Source organism: Mytilus edulis, unplaced genomic scaffold (genome assembly GCF_963676685.1).
Source record: "Mytilus edulis unplaced genomic scaffold, xbMytEdul2.2 SCAFFOLD_829, whole genome shotgun sequence".
Taxonomy (NCBI): domain Eukaryota; kingdom Metazoa; phylum Mollusca; class Bivalvia; order Mytilida; family Mytilidae; genus Mytilus; species Mytilus edulis.
In genome coordinates, this window is record NW_027267876.1 from 2,335 (window position 1) to 19,838 (window position 17,504).

At 31.7% G+C, this 17,504-nt stretch overlaps 2 protein-coding genes across 4 annotated transcripts; both read right to left on the reverse strand.

Moving 5' to 3' along the window:
• Window positions 1-206: 206 nt before the first annotated feature.
• Window positions 207-16,023, reverse strand: LOC139506154 (uncharacterized). Of its 3 annotated transcripts, none has more exons than XM_071295378.1 (12): window positions 15,828-16,023; window positions 15,064-15,177; window positions 14,604-14,711; window positions 12,316-12,565; window positions 10,735-10,854; window positions 10,135-10,247; window positions 9,652-9,777; window positions 9,288-9,410; window positions 8,508-8,661; window positions 3,068-5,360; window positions 2,261-2,438; window positions 207-1,046 (listed from the first exon to the last, which is right to left on the reverse strand). In XM_071295378.1, the coding sequence occupies exons 1-10, from the start codon at window positions 15,879-15,881 to the stop codon at window positions 4,780-4,782; spliced, it is 1,743 nt and encodes a 580-aa protein (XP_071151479.1). In that variant the 5' UTR covers window positions 15,882-16,023; the 3' UTR covers window positions 207-1,046; window positions 2,261-2,438; window positions 3,068-4,779. The 3 variants fall into 3 exon arrangements, with proteins under 3 accessions (XP_071151479.1, XP_071151480.1, XP_071151478.1); XM_071295379.1 differs by having other exon boundaries at window positions 3,068-5,261; window positions 10,720-10,854; XM_071295377.1 differs by having other exon boundaries at window positions 10,720-10,854.
• On the reverse strand, window positions 4,146-4,783 carry LOC139506155 (hepatitis A virus cellular receptor 1-like; the record flags this gene model as incomplete). The annotated part of the gene is given in 1 exon segment (XM_071295381.1): window positions 4,146-4,783. A coding segment is annotated over 1 exon segment (320 nt), but the record flags the coding sequence as incomplete, so codon positions are not given.
• Window positions 16,024-17,504: the final 1,481 nt, after the last annotated feature.

Below are 17,504 nucleotides of genomic sequence, written 5' to 3' on the forward strand. Positions count from 1 at the left end.
GGTATCCTGTATCTCAAGTTCAATAGGATAGATGCCAACAACATAGTCATACTTTGAATAATTCAGTCAAAGGACATTTATCAATATAAAAAAATGTGCAGTATATGATAAAAATGTTTCCTTTGCATTTGTTAAGTGTCGAGTTATTTGTGTCATGAATTTACACATAATGTCCTGTCTTTTTCATTGAAAAATTAAGTCGAAGATATTAAAATATGTATTTATTTCATTTCAGTTAAAAAATTGTATACATTTTGTATTATTCTATTCATTTTAGTAATTCTCACATTCCCATCATCATCTATTTCACTAAAGAGTTTACAAAGACCATCTAAATCATCACAAGATATAGCTAAATATAAGTGTCCTAATTTCAGTCCACTCTTTGCTGCTCTCTCGCATAAAGACTTTGACATTACTGGTTCATCAGACATATATACAGGTTTGAATGTTTTAAGTCGTGTTTCTTTACATCTAAATTCTGTAAGATAACTCTGAACATACTCTACAGTAAAACTGTGATTTATAATATCTTGAAGACTGACTTTCAAGTTTTTCATCAATATGTTCAAGTATTGTGCATCATCCACTGCATTGTGAGCATTATAACTTCTTTTAAAATATCTTTTACAAGATTTTCTTGTTTATAAGACTTCCTACCAGGATATTTTTGTTTAAATATGTGAAGTGAATCTGAAAAACCAAAAACTTTGCAATGAAATTCATTCAAGAGATTAACTGAGCTCAGTTGTGCAACAATAATTTTAGAGTCAAAACTTTTACAGTTATGAGCAACTAGGACTGCTTTATGTGGAAGCCATTTTATGAATTTTTCTAGACCCACAGATTTTGACAAAGTTTTTACTTTTTGTCCTTTATAATATAGAGAGCAGCCATCCCTATATAAGCCTGTAACTTCAGAAGCTTTAGATTAATAGGTTTGGTTGGTAATATATATTCTTGGAACGTTTGGAACTCCATGTCTACGATTTTTGGTGTTATCTGAACAACTTCTGCACATATTTGAACTATATCTGCATCATAACCTACAATTAAGTAATGACATATCTTTTAATGCAAAATTTAAATCAATTGTAACCCATCAAAATAAATATAAATATTTATTCAAACCCTTCAACAGTATTTTTATTTCTTGTTACTGAGGGTGTTTTTGCTGCATGATACCAATCCTTTCAAAATATTAATTAAAGAGATACACACCATTTTTAGTAAAACTGTTAATTTCTTTATTCCTCACACAGTGAATGACTACAAATACATTGGTATTACTTTGCATTATCAATCACAACTATCAATGTTTTGGTGACATCAATCACAACTATCAATGTTTTGGTGACATCAATCACAACTATCAATGTTTTGGTGGTATTTTGGTGACATCAATCACAACAACTATCAATGTTTTGGTGGTAATTTGGTGACATCAATCACAACAATCAATGTTTAGGTGTATTTTGGTGACATCAATCACAACTATCAATGTTATGGTGGTATTTTGGTGACATCAATGTTTTGGTTGTATTTTGGTGACATAAATCACAACAACTATCAATGTTTTGGTGGTATTTAAATGGTATCTGTTTTGTGAGCTTTAAGTCTTATTTTGTCTATAGCATCAGTTATGAATTTTATATATAAAATAACACAACCTAAGTAAGTCTAGCAAAATGTAAATGAACATTCTATCCACTAAAAATTCTATATCCTTGTCTGTAACTAAGGAAGCAGACATTTTGTATTGTGGAATGTATTGACATGTAATTTCTACAAAGCAAAAAAACTCACATGTTGCACCTAAAAATCTTCTTTTTATCAAATTTTTATTACATTCTTGAGGGGCCAAGAAGCCAGAAAATGCCGGTTGTTTACGTTTGATGCTGGGAGCATACTTATGACTTCACCTAGTTAGGTACCAAAGAAGATAACATCTTTTCACAGAATTTTCTATAATGAAAATTTTACACTGAAATAATGATTGAAATTTAATTATGAATTTGTTTTGCATTAGAAAAGAGATAACTGTATTGTATTGGAAGCTTTGCGGACATCCATCGGTAGTTTAACTGTCACAAATACTGTTTACCTGTCTCCATTACACATCGACAGGTAAACTAAATTTGCAACAGTAAAACTACCGATGAACGTCCGCAAAGCTTCAAATACAATACTGTAATCTCTTAATCGATCTGTATACTCTGGTACAAAGAGTCTGCAGAATCTAATATTAAATAAAGCTTACCAAAACCTGTAGTTTCTAAATCAAAGTTACTACAGAAACATTACAACCATCATCACTCAAATCTATTGGTCTTGAAACTAGTTGTTTTCTATATTCAGGAATAAATGTCTCAATGTTTTTGGTAGAAGACACATGATTTGCATGTTCTCTTTAATCCCAGCATCACAATTGTCATCTCCTGAAAATCAATTAAAAATATTTATAAATTATAGTATACCCATAACTATAACATGCAACAATGTGTACATGGTTTTTGGAATACTAAATAGATATTTTTCTTTCAATATACCGGTAGATAGGTGAGCTCTGAGTAAAACCAATATGTATCCAAACTGTGTTTGGAACCAAACTATGTTTGTTTTAAATTAAAAACCATAGGACAAGTATATGAATAATTTAATATAGGTCACCTATTTGGATGACACTTGCAATCTTTAACAATGAGCAAATCCCATACCATAGAGTAAGCCTTTAAAATGTCCCCAGTATGACATAATGTGAAACATTTCAAATGAGAAAAGAAAAGCAACAGCCTGACTTATGATAAAAACATCGAAAAAAAAACCGTAAATTAAAGGTTTTTTAAAAGTTTTTCTAAAGTCTCTGTATCATATCTCATTTGTTGTTCCCGTGCACCAATATTGAATTAATTAATGAATATTTAATTGCAGCAGCAACATAATATATAATGTTGAGTTGAAAAAAATTGCTGTTTCTTTAATTAAACTTTTAAATTTATGCTTAGTCTAAATTAGTCAAATTCATAAAAATGGTATCTAATGAATAATAATGAATCCCAGTACATACCTGACACATGTAATAAACGACTTTCAGGTTTTTCTAGTTTCTGTGCTGATTTTTGGACTTTTGTGAATGTTGATCTTTGTGTCTTAGAGCTGCCAAATGTCGTTGGTAATGATTTAATAGTTTGTAACTTTGCTGATGACTTGGATGTTTCTATTGGTTCTGATTTTGAAGATGATTCAAATGATGATGATTCCCAAGATCTTTCAAATACTGTGGTTGGTATCAAAGGTGTTCCAGATGCTGAAACTGAGTTGTGTATTGTTTCAAATGGTGATGACTGAGATGTAGCATATGCTTTTATTGAAGCCTCTGATGTTCCAGATTTTGACCTTGATTTCTGTGCTGTACAAGTGTCGATAGCTTGTAATGATCTTTCTTTCTCTGGTGGCATTATCGGAGATGAGTGAGATATTCCAAAAGCTGAAGGGGTTATAGGACATTCCCTAGAATTCAAAATTTAATGCCTCAGTTGTTCGTAGTTTTGAGATTTCAGTAGTTGCCTTATTGCCATTATTAAATGCCAAAAGTCTGATGATGATCTTTCTTTCTCTGGTGGCATTATCAGAGATGAGTGAGATATTCCAAAAGCTGAAGTGGTTATAGAACATTTCCTAGAATTCAAATTAATTGCCTCAGTTGTTCTTTGTTTTGAGATTTCAGCAGTTGCTATATCACCATTATTGGAGGCCCCAACGTTTGATGTTTGTTTTTGCATCATTGTAAACATTGGTGGTGCATTAGACATTTCAGGCTTCATTGTTGTAACCTGAGGCTGCCTAAATGGAGCTAATGATTTTTGGAATGTTCCAAATGTTTGTATGGGTGTTGAAGATGTTTTACATATTACTGATGATGATGTCTGAACATTTTCTAATGTCATTCTGTCTGTCTCTGATGTCTGATGTGTTCCATGAGTGTTGGATGATGTCCCAATTGATCCTGACGCGTCTATTGTTCCAAATGTTAAAGCCACAGAAGTGCTTGTTTTTGTTGCTGACATTCGATGTGTTCCAAATGCTGTAGTTGTAGTTGATAGCAGTGATGTGCTAGTAGTTGGTGCTGATGTCACCTGTGTTCCAATGCTGGTGTTGATGGCAGTGATGTGCTACTTCTTTGTGCTGATGTCAGATGTGTTCCAAATGCTGATGTTGATAGCAGTGATGTGCTAGTTGTTGGTGCTGATATTGGATATGGTCCAAATGCTGGTGGTGATAGCAGTGATGTGCTAGTTGTTGGTGCTGATATTGGATATGGTCCAAATACTGGTGTCGATATCAGTGATGTGCTACTTCTTTGTGCTGATGTCAGATGTGTTCCAAATGCTGGTATAGAAAGCATTGATGTGCTAGTTGGTGTTGCTGAGGTCTTATCTGTTTTAATTGCTGGTATTGATACCATTGAATTGGCAAATGTTGATGTCTGAGGATTTCCAAATGTAACTTTTGATACCAGAGATGTGGCAACTGTTGATGCTGATGTCAGAGGTGTTCCTAATGTTGGTATTGGTGGTTGAGGAGCTCTAAATGTTGGTGTTGAAACCCAAGATGTGGAATTTATTGGCAATGTTGACTGAGGTAGTCCAACTGATGGTGTTGATTTATTAGAATTTCCAATTAAAACTTCTGATGTCTCTGATTTTGTACAGAAAGACGTTGAAGCAAGTGATTTGCCAAATATGGTCTGAGATGCTGATGTTGATATCCAAGATGTGCTTAATGAAGGTGTTGATGTTCTAGGTATTGCTGCTGCCATTGTAGATATTTCCTGTTTTGTGTTGATGTTTCTGATATTTGAGATGCAAGTGCTGCTGTCTCGGATTTTCCAAATATTGGTGTCCTTGACAATCTTGAAGAAGAACTAAGTGTATCACATGTTATGGTATCTCCAGATGAGCTTTCTCTAGATTTGTTGTCTGAACTTTTGACCAAGACCTCTGATTTGTCCTTGACAACATATTCCTTGGAAATTGTACTTTCATTGATTTCAGATGTTATTTCTGTCTCTAAAGGTTGCAATTCATAGTATTTGCTAAATGATGAACCATTTTGTTTTGGCAAATCTTTGCTATAAGTATATTTACAAGACTGGAGTTGATCTATTCTTTCAGATAGTTCTGTTAATCTTTTTTCCACTATAAATCCATTATTGTATAAGACTGACTTTCCTCCAAACTTGGCTGAACTATTGCTATCGCCTGTCAAATAGAATTCACTGCTTGATTTTGAATAACCATTTAGATGTGATGTCATATCAGATTTAGAACTTAAACCAGCCGATCCTATCTGGCAATCATCTAGAAATAAAGCAGAAGAATAATGACATATCATTGATGTATTACAAAACATAACAAAACACAACCAGGTGCTCCGCAGGGCGCAGCTTTATACGACCGCAGAGGTCGAACCCTGAACAGTTGGGGCAAGTATGGACAAAACATTCAAGCGTGATACAGCTCTGAATTTGGATTGTGATCAAATTTTTGACATTACATGTTTTTTTTTACACAAAACAAATGTCAAGATTTTACAAATCAATTAAAGATTTCTTCTTCAAACTTATTTAAATCTAAAATTAAATAGTTGACACAGCATAGGTTTCTGATACAGAATGAATGTGGTCTAATGAACTTAAAATTTTTTTTTTGCCTTTGAGCAATTCACTATGCTGTTGAATATTAATCCTCTCAAAAAAATGTTTGAAGAAATTTTCTTTTTATTTATGAAATCTGAAATGAGAAAAATTTAACCCCCCCCCCATTTTTTTTTTCACATCCCCGTTTCCCTTTTTCCAAAACTGATATCAATTCAAATTTCTAATGGAGTTTGCAACAATAACTACTCTTTTAAATACATCATAAAATATTAAAATGTAAAATAAAGTGCTTGTAAAGATTGGTTGGTAGTAAAAGTGAATATAAATTGTTTATTGTATAAAACAATAAAAAAAACTTCATCAGAAACATTTTATATTGGCAAATTTCCAATGACGTTATTTACATAAAGTTATTGGCAAATAAAAATAGAAAATGACATTATAGTCATGTCTGGCAAATGTCCAACATACATTATCTAAAAACATTTTAGATAAGATAAGGGAAAAAAGCTTCATCAGCAACATTTTATATTGGCAAATTTCCAATGAAGTTATTTACATAAAGTTATTGGCAAATAAAAATAGAAAATGACATCATAGTCATGTCTGGCAAATTTTCAACATATATTATCAACTACTATTCTATACAAAGAAAGATAACTCCAATTGAAAATTAATTGCTATTGCACAATATTGTGCAATTAGATATTTCTTGCTATTGTGCAATACTGTGCAATTGAAAATTTTTTGCTATTGCACAATACTTGATATGGAATCCTGATTTGGACCAACTTGGAAACTGGGCCCATAATCAAAAATCAAAGTACATGTTTAGATAAAGCATATCAAATAAGCCCAAGAATTTAATTTTTGTTAAAATCAAACTTAGTTTAATTTTGGACCCTTTGGACCTTAATGTAGACCAATTTGAAAACTGGACCAAAAATTAAGAATCTACATACACAGTTAGATTTGGCATATCAAAGAACCCATTTATTCAATTTTTGATGAAATCAAACAAAGTTTAATTTTGGACCCCCATTTGGACCAACTTGAAAACTAGGCCAATAATTAAAAATCTAAGTACATTTTTAAATTCAGCATATCAAAGAACCCCAAGGATTCAATTTTTGTTAAAATCAAACTAAGTTTAATTTTGGACCCTTTGGACCTTAATGTAGACCAATTTGAAAACGGGGCCAAAAATTAAGAATCTACATACATAGTTAGATTCGACATATCAAAGAACCCCAATTATTCAATTTTTGATGAAATCACACAAAGTTCAATTTTGGACCCTTTGGGCCCCTTATTCCTAAACTGTTGGGACCAAAACTCTCAAAATCAAACCCAACCTTCCTTTTATGGTCATAAACCTTGTGTTTAAATTTCATAGATTTCTATTTACTTATACTGAAGTTATGGGGCAAAAACCAAAAATAATGCTTATTTTGGCCCCTTTTTGGCCCCTAATTCATCAACTGTTGTGACCTCAACTCCAAAAATCAATCCCAACCTTCCTTTTGTAGTCATAAACCTTGTGTCAAAATTTCATAGATTTCTATTCACTTAAACTAAAGTTATAGTGCGAAAACCAAGAAAATGCTTATTTGGGCCCTTTTTGGCCCCTAATTCCTAAAATGTTGGGACCAAAACTCCCAAAATCAATCCCAACCTTCCTTTTGTGGTCATAAACCTTGTGTCAAAATTTCATAGATTTCTATTCACTTAAACTAAAGTTATAGTGCGAAAACCAAGAAAATGCTTATTTGGGCCCTTTTTGGCCCCTAATTCCTAAAATGTTGGGACCAAAACTCCCAAAATCAATCCCAACCTTCCTTTTGTGGTCATAAACCTTGTGTTAAAATTTCATTGATTTCTATTCACTTTTACTAAAGTTAGAGTGCGAAAACTAAAAGTATTCGGACGACGACGACGCAGACGACGACGCCAACGTGATAGCAATATACGACCAAAAAATTAAAATTTTTGCGGTCGTATAAAAAAACATTAAAAAAACCCAACCAAAACATAACAAAATATAACAAACAGAATAAAACATAACATGTTAGGACTAAATGCAAAAGTTAAAATATCCATGGAACCCTGTCTCTCACCTGCGATTGCTGCTGACAAGATGATGAGTGAAGAGAAAAGCTCACTGCGATCTTTTGGGTTATTATCTGGTAATCATCTATTTTAGTTTGTGAAAGACTGCACAAAAGAAAAATTATCTTTCTGGACAAAATTGAGAGAAACACATCTTTCAAAGGCAATTGACAATTTTAGTTAAGTTAAAATTAGATATTATTTTGAGAGAAATAATGCTGTTTACAATTTCTCTCTATCTATATTTATAGTTTTTGCAAAACACAAAAAATTGTCAAAATTAGTCTTTGAGGTCATGCATACGATAAAATATTAACTGTAATAACTAAAAACACACTTTTAGGGTCATGTGATCTAAAAGGCGGATCTTAAAAGTTTTAGCATGGTGGAGAAGAAACAGTAGCAATTGGTAATGTTGTCAAGCTACAATATTTTAAATCTACCGTGGATTCATTTATTTTCATAATGTGAGGAAAATTTGCATGTTTGTGGATATTTAATTTCATAGTTTTGACAAAGTCTGCATACATTCCATTGGAAAATTTGTAATTCCATGAACATTTAAATTTGTGGTTCCCCTGTACCCACGAAAATTGATTTCCAACAAATATTAATGAATCCACAGTATCTAGTTTGAATTGTTTATAGTTTATAATTCATAAGACTTACAGTAGTACATGTTTTTACTAAAGTATAATAATCTCCTTTTATTTTTAATCATAATGAATATATTAGTTACCTTGAACTTCTGATTCTTTATTAGTACTTGATGACACAACTGATAACTTGTCAATATTACTGTAATGACTCTCTTTCCCTACACTGTGACATTTATCTTTTCTAGACATATCATATAAAGATAAATCATTGTCTTTAGATGTTAGGTGGAACTCCTTAAAAGTAAAATAAATGATTTTATAAGTCAGGAATAAATGTTTGTTGTTCTTTTTGTATTCATGGGTTGCTGTCTAATTGTGATGTACACCAAATCATCTTTCAATTATATACTAAACTGGGGTTTTGTTTTGTCCTTTTTAAATGAATTTTCATCCTGTTACATTTATTTCATTGCAGGCTCTTTGAAATAATGTATGGTACAATGTAAATATAGATTCTGAATCTTTCTTACATTGGTACCAGTGGATTATAAGATTTATCCAATCAAGATAGTTAAATTATCGAAAAATTCCCAGTCTTGGGAGAAATTGAAAATTGATAAAACTATTGAGATTGGATAAATCTAATAATCCACGAGTAACTATGTAAGAATCTGTTTCTCTAATGAATAAATAAACAAATATCCCATTGAGTGCCTTCCACATTCCACAAGGTTGTCAATTTCATTAACATCTAATTGATCATTTTGATTTATTCAGTGAGCTTATAACGGTTATGACCTGACAACTCATCCAATCATGTTCAGAGATCATGGGCTACAACATGTTGATGATTTTTTTTATACATTTGGTTCAGAAAGGGTTAAATTGCCATAGAATTAATTAAACAAAAATACACTTACTTCGATTTCTGTTTTCAGTTTTTCCAATGTTCCCTCCATATTTTTGGCTCCCAAGCTAATGAGTAAATTACTGTTTATTGAGCTGGTTACATGTCTGGCTTGCATTTTCTGTCTTGTTGGAATCTATGAAGAATGCAAAATATTTTAATTGTAATTGATGCAAACCCACATTTCACTTTAATTTCTTGTTTATCTATAACTTTTCCTTCTATTTTTAATAATGATATATTTGGCTAGCACATCAATGCCGTTTTTTTGTTGCTTAATATAGAGAATGATAAATCACGAAAGCGTTTTATTAATTACAAGTTTTTTGTTACTTAGAAAAAAAAATAACTACAATAGCAAGAGAAATCTACTCTACCTTATGTGGAGAACTGGGACTGCAATTTTCATTCCATTTTCTTTTCTGTGGTGAACCTCTTCCAAATGTTGTACCAGGATGAAAATTTCTTTCAATTAATCTATTAGACAGTATTGCTGCACTCTCCTGAAAATAATGCTCTTTACTTCAAATAATAGAATACAAAATATTCATTTATGTCTAATAAAAATTGATCTCATTCTGTATTTAAATGTTATCTGCCAACAAAGTTGTAAGTCTATTTATCAGAAAAATATGGAAGAATAAAGAAAAAAACTTGAATTATTCTCTGGATTTTTCTCTTTTGATCATAAAAAGCTTGTCAGAGTTTCATAAAATTCCATAATGACTTAAATAAGTTATTGATGTTAAAAAAAACTTGATCAAACTTTAACCACATACTGAAACTAAATGTCATATTAATCTCCATGTTCACTTCCTAAACAAAATATTGCAGGTTCAACAAAAATAAAATGGACTTACATCTGCTCTACTTGGAAATAAGTTCAGTCCTGAACTGGACCTTTCTGTCAATGATGACTTTTTCAGACTTTTAGTATTGTACTGTGCTGACCAATTCACATTTTTTTGAGAATCTAGAAGGAAACAAAGTTTTACTCTAACAAATAATGGATACATTTAAAAGTAAAATATATGTTTGAAATACATGTTTTGATATATAGTATCTTTCATGATGTGTCAGATAGCTCCGAAACAAAAAACTGAAATGAAGATATTGGTCACTAAGAAATTGGCAATATGTATATGTGAATATCATAATAACTTTACAAAGGCCTCAACCTCTTCTAGATTAATTGTTAAATGTGCATATACTAGATCTGCAATCACAAATTTTATGGAAGGTCTAAGAAGTTAATCCTGCAATGAACTTGATACAAAGCAACCAGAGCAAAGGACAAACTTAAAATGGTCAGTCCATATTTGATAAGCACACCCTACCACTGACCATAAACATGTACCGGTATATACTTTCTAAAACATATCATTAGATAAAATTAGAACATGCATATTATGTACATGGTAGTATTTGTGAAGTATTTTTGATACCTGAGTTATGCCAACCATTGTTATTCAGTTCTGTAAGGGATTTTTTCTCTTCGATGCTGGTTGGCTGATGTGGTTTCATAGAGGAATATCCACTTGAACACCCAGAATAATCACTAATGTTAGAAAAGTTGTCATCTAAAATAAAAATAAATCCTCATAAGCAATAGGCCTGACTGGGCTTTCTTTATATCATCTTATATACTGTAAATTCAAAAATTATTGCATGCATTTATTATTGCAAATTTGTTATTTTAGGCTAGAATGCAATTTAAATTTTTGCTATATAGACAAAATTCCTGTATAATACATCTAAAAAAATTCAAGTTGCAATTTTAAATTAGTCAATTATAACACTATCACATTTTTCACAATAATAAAAACATAGCAATAATTTCTAAATTTTCAGTTGTATTAAAGGTAAGGAATTTGACAATATAAAAAAGAAGATGTGGTATGATTGCCAATGAGACAACTGTCCACAAAAGACCAAAATGACACAGACATTAACAACTATAGGTCACTGTACGGCCTTCAACAATGAGCAAAGCCCATACCGCATAGTCAGCTATAAAAGGCCCCAACATGATAATGTAAAACATTTCAAACGAGAAAACTAAAGGCCTTATTTGTATAAAAAATTAACGAAAAACAAATATGTAACACAAAAACAAACAACAACCACTGAATTAAGATAAGATTTTTGTGGGTATATTCATCATCAAACAAAATGATAGGGTTTAGATTTACTACAGATAAGATACTGAAAGTCAACTTGATTGATGTGCATGGACATTTATCGTACATAATAGTTTTCAATACATATTTGACAACAAATAAGGGAAAACCTCAATGTAAGATAAAGAATGGCTGGTGTCGTCAATTTCAATACAAATAACTTTCTTGTATGAGCTTTTTCTACATCACAAAATTGAAGTTCAGGTGCACTTCTATATATAAACCAATTAATTCCCTTTATAAACCTATTAAATTTTCTGTTCTAAAGAATTTCATTTTAATTTGGATAATCATGACATTTAATGTTTTTCAAACTCAGGCAAAATTTTTGATCATTAAGGATTTCAGACATATTTTTAACTATGAAACTTTTATTTTTTTTTCTATTTCTTTCTATAAAGAGTCTTGACTATAAGTTTAAACATATATGGTCTACTTTAATTTTTTTTTATAAAATCTTAGAAATGTGATCTAAATATATACCTTTCATTATTAGGGACATTCTACTTTAAATCTAGTAATGTTACAAGAATATCACAAATACTAATAGTTCCTTGATTTTATGCTTTTAAATCAGCTTATAAATTAAATACCCACTGAAGTAAGCCAAAGACAGCACCTAGCATTTAGAAGTTATGGCAGGACTGAGTCAATATAATGTGTCCTAGTATGGTAAAATGCCTTCCGGTGGACTATTGTGAGATATCAGATTAAAAATAAGGCTACATATTATGTCATTCTAGAACAAAGCAAGGTGCATAATCATGTTACATTGACATTTTCTCATCCTGATACACCTGTAATATTTGCCACTGGACATTAATCCACAATCCATCATAATCAATATAATAATGTTATTACCATTATCTATGTAATGCCCATCAATGTTTACTGTTTGTAATGGAAGCTGAGATGATGAGAATATACCAGTATTCTGAACAGGCATTTGATCTTGATGATGATGAATATCTTCTCTTGGCCCTGTGTGAGGAATAGATGTTGACTGGGGAAAACAGGTATCACTGCATCTGGAGTTATTTTTCTGGTTGCATGTATTTACTGGTGATCTTTCAACATTCTGATGTTGTTTGTCTCTATTAAATGTTTGTTTCTATGAAATTAAAAACAACATTATTGTCACAATAGAGTTTATATACTTTTGATTATTTATAGAATTCCATCAAATTTTGGGGGATAAAATAAGGGGAAAATATATATATTGTAAAATGGTTGTATAGGAAAAATTATTACATGTCTAATTTCACTGAAAATTATTATCTCTGAAAACTACTAGGTAATAAGGGCAAAAGCAAAAACAACAACAATTCTGTTAACATGAGAAAAGAAAATATGGTTGGTTGGTTGTAAAAGAAGTATTGGTGTTGTCTGAGACTGACCCTTCCCCTCAATTTTTTCCTTCAATATCCCTCAGCAATTGAACATATTAAAGCAATAGTTTGAATTGAGTAATATCGATGCCTATGACCATAGTCATTTTGATACACCTGTAAAAAGATGATACTTTTCAAGTTGTATTGGGGAAAAGAGGGAAAATTAATATAGTTATGGATGCAAGGAAGTGAAAATATAGAAGTGACCAATGATATTTTGGGGTTGAATCCTTTTCATGAATATTAACACTCATCAGCCTCACAGCCCTCTTCCTAATTTGAGAAAATCTTTGGTTTACGTCTGAGAAACTTAAGAATTACTGTAAGGGAGATAACTGGAGGTATTATTCTATGAAAAAAAATATGAGAACTTCTGTCCTAATGACAGTAATTGGTTATAAATATTGTTTAAATTGTTATAAAACTAAAATATGTGTTCTATAAAGAAAAACAGAAATTCATTAGTTTAAAAACAAAATTTTGTAGTAAATTTAAAACATGATAATAAGGGGAGATAATTTTAATTGTGTCTATCATTATGATTATCTCCCTTATATATTTGTTATGGTAAATATAATAAAATTATAAGCAACCCCAGAGCCACAATGTATTGCTCAATACAAACAACCTTTCACCAACAATAAGTTAAAAATTGAACCATTTGATCAGTGCAACTTTGTAAAACATTTTAAAAGTAATTGATTTTATCGTGTGTTTTTCTATGTTGTGATGTTATACTATTGTTTCAGAAAAAGAGAGAAGGTTTGGTACCATTAAAATGTTTAATCCCGCTGCAAATTATTGCACCTGTCCTAAGTCAGGAATCTGGGGTCGGCTTCACAAAAAAAAACTTACGACTAAGATTAGTCTTAAGTCATAAACCAAACAGTATACTTACGATTAATCTTAGTCGTAAGTTTTTTTGTGAAATCGACTTCTGATGTACAGTAGTTGTCCTTTGTTTATGTAATTTATACATGTTTCTGGTTTCTGGTAATGATAAGACCGTTGGTTTTCCCGTTTGAATGGTTTTACACTAGTAATTTTGGGGCCCTTTATAGCTTGTTGTTCGGTGTGAGCCAAGGCTTCGTGTTGAAGGCTGTACATTGACCTTTAATGGTTTACTTTTATAAATTGTTATTTGGATGGAGAGTTGTCTCATTGGCACTCACACCACATCTTCTTATATCTAATCATTTGAATAATTAAACATATAAGAAGATGCGATATGAGTGCCAATGAGACTATTCTCCATCAAAGTCACAATTTGTAACAGTAAACCATTACAGGTCATAGTACAGTCCTCAACACAGAGCCTTGGCTCACACCGAACAGCAAGTTATAAAAGGCTCAAAAATGCCCTAGTGTACTAGCTTACTTGAAGAACTGTTCACTGAAGAACATTATGCAAGGATTGTGTATAATGTTTATCGTTTCTTATTGGATGTTTGCTACTTCATGTAAACAAAACTCAGTTGAGAAATCTACTTTGTTTGCATTCCTAAAAGCTAAAGTTTGCTTAAAAGAGAAGGCAAATGTAAATTTTCAAGTCTTTGGTTGAATCTGACAGGTGATCAAATCCACATCCTCCTTCATTGACCCAATTAGATAATTGATTATTGTGGATAGTTGTTACAACATTATATATACAAGAATATGAAAAGATTTTATATATGATTATACAAAGGGGAACTTCAGAAACTACCATAGTAAAAGGCCATGAGAGGTGGAACATTTTGATGCTTTAGTATTTTATACCTTACAGTCTTTACTAAAATCCTGTGTGTTTATATATCCTGGTTTTAAAGTGATGTATCTGGTCAACCATGATGGTGTTAACAAATCTTTCAAAGATCCAAATATGGACTGGAAAAAGAAATAAAATGAAAAGTCAGATATATGCAAGTATTAGAAAAAGTTTGGAAATAACAAATGTATAAAAATTGATTTGTATGTATAAACTGGAAAATCTCTTTATTAAAAGGATCATAATGTGTGAACAATTTTAGATTGACTGAACTAATTAAATTGATAGAAACTTTCAATCCCTTTTATACAGACCTTTTGTAATGGATCTGTTTAGATCAACCTTCCGTGTACAGCTTTATACATTTGTATAATTTATAAAAGAGTTTTTATCGATTTGAGAATGGTGAAAGATCAATTTTTTAATCAACCTCTTTCATCTCTCTTAATGTCTAACAAAACTAATAAATACCCTTGTTCTTGTGTCTTCCTCCTGTGGTTCTTTAGGCTCATGCTGTTCTTCAGTGGTGAAAAGTCTGGATAACCATTTTGGAGTTATCAAATCTTTTACAATTCTAAATATTGACTGAAAACAGAGTAAAATTGTATACTAGAAATGTGTATCTATCTATCCCTTGAACCCCTTAATGTGTTTTTTTTTACTAAGAAAATCATTTTTTTTTAATTATTAAGGATATTTGTAGGTTTTTATAAGCTTAAATTTTCCATGAAGTGTGAGAATTTCCAGAAATGTCCCAGCCACAGTACAGTGTATCTCTAAGCAAAGTTTTGGTGTTTCATTGTTTCTCTTTTTGACAATATAAAACATGCACTGGAATGTACGTATTGAAACAATTAACAAACATAAAGAAAAAGATTTATTTACATTTATTAATTCCTTAAATGATCCTTACACATGAACATACCTTTACGTATTATTTTTTTACTGTTTTTGTATGTTTCCTAACTGCATCTATAGACCTTGCCAATCTAGCAACTTTAATAAAAATAAAAATAAATCGATCAACATAATCAAGGGGTAGCACTATAGTTATTGTGAAGATTGTACAATAACAGCCTCGGAAAAAGAGCAACAATAACACATGTGCAATATGTTGAAATAAAATATGAAAGAAAAGCTTAAAGACTGAAGAAGAAAAAAGAGAACAAGGGGAGGGGCAATAGCTAATTCCACAAGCCCATTGCTGAATGTAGCTCATAGTCCTCAAGACTTACCTTTCGTTCACATGGCTTGTGAATGCCATTTCGGAATTTGCTATTCCGCTTCATGTCAACTCTATTCGTGATCAGTCTTCTTTGTCCATCTTGTGTACTTCTGCAATTACTCTTATATCCCTGGCGGTAGCATATCGAATGAAATAAATGTGCATTTTTTTGGTCTTTTTATAGAACAACTTTCACTTTCACTTTCATTTTGGTTAATGAGTGATTTTTGATAAATGTATTTTTGATCGAATGTAATAAAAAAAAAAGTAACAGGGGAAAAATCCAGTGGAAAATAAAGTCACAATAATAGGAGACATAGAAACAATGGGTCACTGTTTCTATCTTTTTGTTTGTTTAAAATTTTTCGTTAGGAATTCATTCAAATGTTTTAAAATGTTTGTTAATATTTAATTTCGTCAGAGACATGTCATAGTGTGACCTTAATACCAGACTTTCTTTTCCATTTACATATGTGTTATTTATGTCTTGCTTTATGACACATTAGTTACTTTTTCATTTACATCAATGAAGATCAATCATGGAAGGCAAAGGAATTATACGTTTTCTTTAGTTGAAAACTAATTGTTTTAAAAAGACAACAGAAATAGCCAAATATTGTGGGCAGTACGTCAGCCAACAGACAAAATCAAACACAAACACTCTACTCCGTCGAATACATAGACGTTCGAACAACAGAGAAATGCAAAACACAACAGAGAAATGCAAAACAGACGAAGACAAACCAACAGACAAAGACAAAATAAACAAAGACAAACCAATAAAGACAAACCAACAGACAAAGACAAGCCATAATATTAGGTCCGAGACCACAATTGTCGTTCCTTGACAAATATAGTCGCTAGTGTTGACAGTGGCAGTGGCGGATCCAGGGGGGGGGGGGGGGGGGTTCCGGGGGTGCGCACCCCCCTTTATTTTTGCCGATCAATGCATTTGTATCGGGACATATGTTTTGCACCCCCCCCCCTTTGCCCTGGGTGCCCTGGGTTAGCACCCCCCCCCCTTTCGAAAATTCCTGCATCCGCCCCTGAGTGGGTTACTTGCCATTAATTTTTATACCCCTTCCAAATTTATTTCTCCATGTTTAATGCCTCAAATTGCAAGTAGGGGGGTGAAATTACACTGTAAAAAAATTTGGGTCCAGAATTTTAAAGGAAAGTAGTGATTTGGTCCAGCTGAAAAAGGTTGAAAATTAGCACTTCGGAAGCTGTCAAAAGATTTCAAGACGCCCTAAACATAAAATTGTCCATATTTTGAGTTAGAGACGATGAAGTTTTCTATAATTTGTCCCAAAAGTAGTACAACACACTGTAAAAGTTTCTTTGAGAAAGCGCAGGTGGGATTTTTTTTATTTTCATTTATGTTCTAAAAGAAATGCACTACGAAATAATTGTGTTCTCGGACCTAAAGTCAAACCAACAAAGACGAGCCACAAAGACAAACGATATCCAAAGACAAGCCACAAACAAAAACCAACAAACAAAGAAAAGCCACAAAGACAAACCAACAGACAAAGACAAGCTACAAAGACAAAAAGTAAAGATAAAAGACAAACCAAAAAAAACAAAACAATAAACAGACGAAGACAAACGGCAGACGGAGACAAACCAACAAAGGCAAACGTACAAAGACAAACAACAACGAACATCACATGTTCCAAATTGCCTT